Below are 1,663 nucleotides of genomic sequence, written 5' to 3' on the forward strand. Positions count from 1 at the left end.
AAAGAAAGAAAGAAAGAAATGACGCCAGACATGGTGGCTCATGCCTGTAATCACAGTACTTTGGGAGGCTAAGGCGGGCGGATCACCTGAGGTCAGGAGTTTGAGACCAGCCTGGCCAACATAGTGAAACCCCATCTCTACTAAAAATACAAAAAATTAGCCGGGCATGGTGGCGCATCCGTGTAATCCCAGCTACTCAGGAGGCTGAGGCAGGAGAATCGCTTGAACCCGGGAGGTAGAGGTTGCAGTGAGCCAAGATCAAGCCATTGCACTCCAGCCTGGGCAAACAAACAAAAAGAAAACGTAAGAAATGACTTGGAAACACTACTTAATTTTGTTAGTTTCTTCCACAAGGAATTTAAGTTTTTATTCTCAAAATGAGTTCTGGAAGTAAAAGAGTTAACTCTGAGACGATTAAGACTTCTTAAACCCCCAACAGAAGCAACTCACCTCAAACAGAGTCACATCTCTGTAAGAAGGAAAACTTTCAACCACCAGGTGCATTAACTTCTGCGCACTATTCTCACTTTCTCGGACGCAGTTGAGAAAAGAGCCTCCAAACTTCTCCAGCAGAATTTTCCCGGTTTCATTGAGAATCCGATGCCTCTCTTCTACTAAAGGCATGGAAACGTCTGTGTCAGAACGAAGTATATTCCGAACCTGATCCAGGGTCACTGTCGCGTAGTACGAGGCACTAGTTATTGGTATCCCTTTAGTGAAAAAAATAAAATTCAGAGGACCAATGTCATACTTTTATATTCACTGAACCTTTGCTTTTACAACATGGAATATGAAACCAAATGAGTGTTATAGGAATGCACCACAAGTGGATGAACAAAAAATCTAAAGCAAAACTCTCATTTTCTACTTGTTCATAGTGCTTCTTCACCCATTTCTAACTACTGCAAGATTACATCAGATGTATTTTGAGTAAATTGCTTTATAACATCAGTCCTTTTTGTTCTTCAGGTGTCATTCAAATGGTATTCTTTATAAAACTGACTTTTATGCTACTGTAACTTTTATGCTGCAATGATAAATATTAACATCATTTCCCACTAAAATACGCCCCTTTTCATACTTCTATTTTAAGTAGGACTTGCAACGAACTTCAGGTTCGCTTCCCATTATTCCATCTCCCAAACCGCTCCTTGGAACCCCGCTACACGCTCCCCAAGTAAATGGAAACCTCAAAGGCTATTAGGTCCGACAGCGAGTATGGCACCAACCTTCGTCGAGGGCTCTGTTGACGGCGGCGCACAGGGACCAGTACCCACTGTACGTTCTGCCTCTGTACCTCACCACACACTTGTGCTCGTCCTGCTCCGACCAAAAGGAGAAGTTGAGCGTGTCTGTCACGAACACCCAGTTGACCGCCGCCTCGTCGGCCGCCTTGGGGTTCAGTTCATGAAGGGCTTTCCACCCCTCCACGCGCAGCTCTGGCCCCGCCGCCTTGGCCAGCAGCAGCTCTGCCACCCTCCGTACGCCTCCGCTGTCAATAAACACATCCCGACTGTTTTCTGCGATGAATTTAGAGGATTCCCTGGGATTTAGGAGCCCGTCCATTCTGCCCTTCGGGACCGGGCGGGCCAAACTCTTTTCCCGCCCTAGGCGGGTCAAGGTCCACTCTACGCCTTGCGCTACTACCAACCGCGGGATCACA

The 1,663-nt window shown here is 46.4% G+C and overlaps 1 protein-coding gene across 1 annotated transcript in view; it reads right to left on the reverse strand.

The window, feature by feature from the left end:
- Positions 1-1,657, reverse strand: part of LOC105520328 (chromosome unknown open reading frame, human C9orf64) — a 20,380-nt gene extending 18,723 nt beyond the window's left edge. Inside the window, exons 1-2 of the mRNA XM_011953973.1 lie at positions 1,230-1,657; positions 451-710 (exon numbers count right to left, since the gene is read on the reverse strand). Of these exons, the coding sequence (XP_011809363.1) occupies positions 451-710; positions 1,230-1,566 (597 nt within the window). The 5' untranslated portion in view covers positions 1,567-1,657. The remainder of the gene's footprint in view (positions 1-450; positions 711-1,229) is intronic.
- Positions 1,658-1,663: the final 6 nt, after the last annotated feature.

This window comes from Colobus angolensis, unplaced genomic scaffold (assembly GCF_000951035.1).
Source record: "Colobus angolensis palliatus isolate OR3802 unplaced genomic scaffold, Cang.pa_1.0 Scaffold379, whole genome shotgun sequence".
Classification (NCBI taxonomy): Eukaryota; Metazoa; Chordata; class Mammalia; order Primates; family Cercopithecidae; genus Colobus; species Colobus angolensis.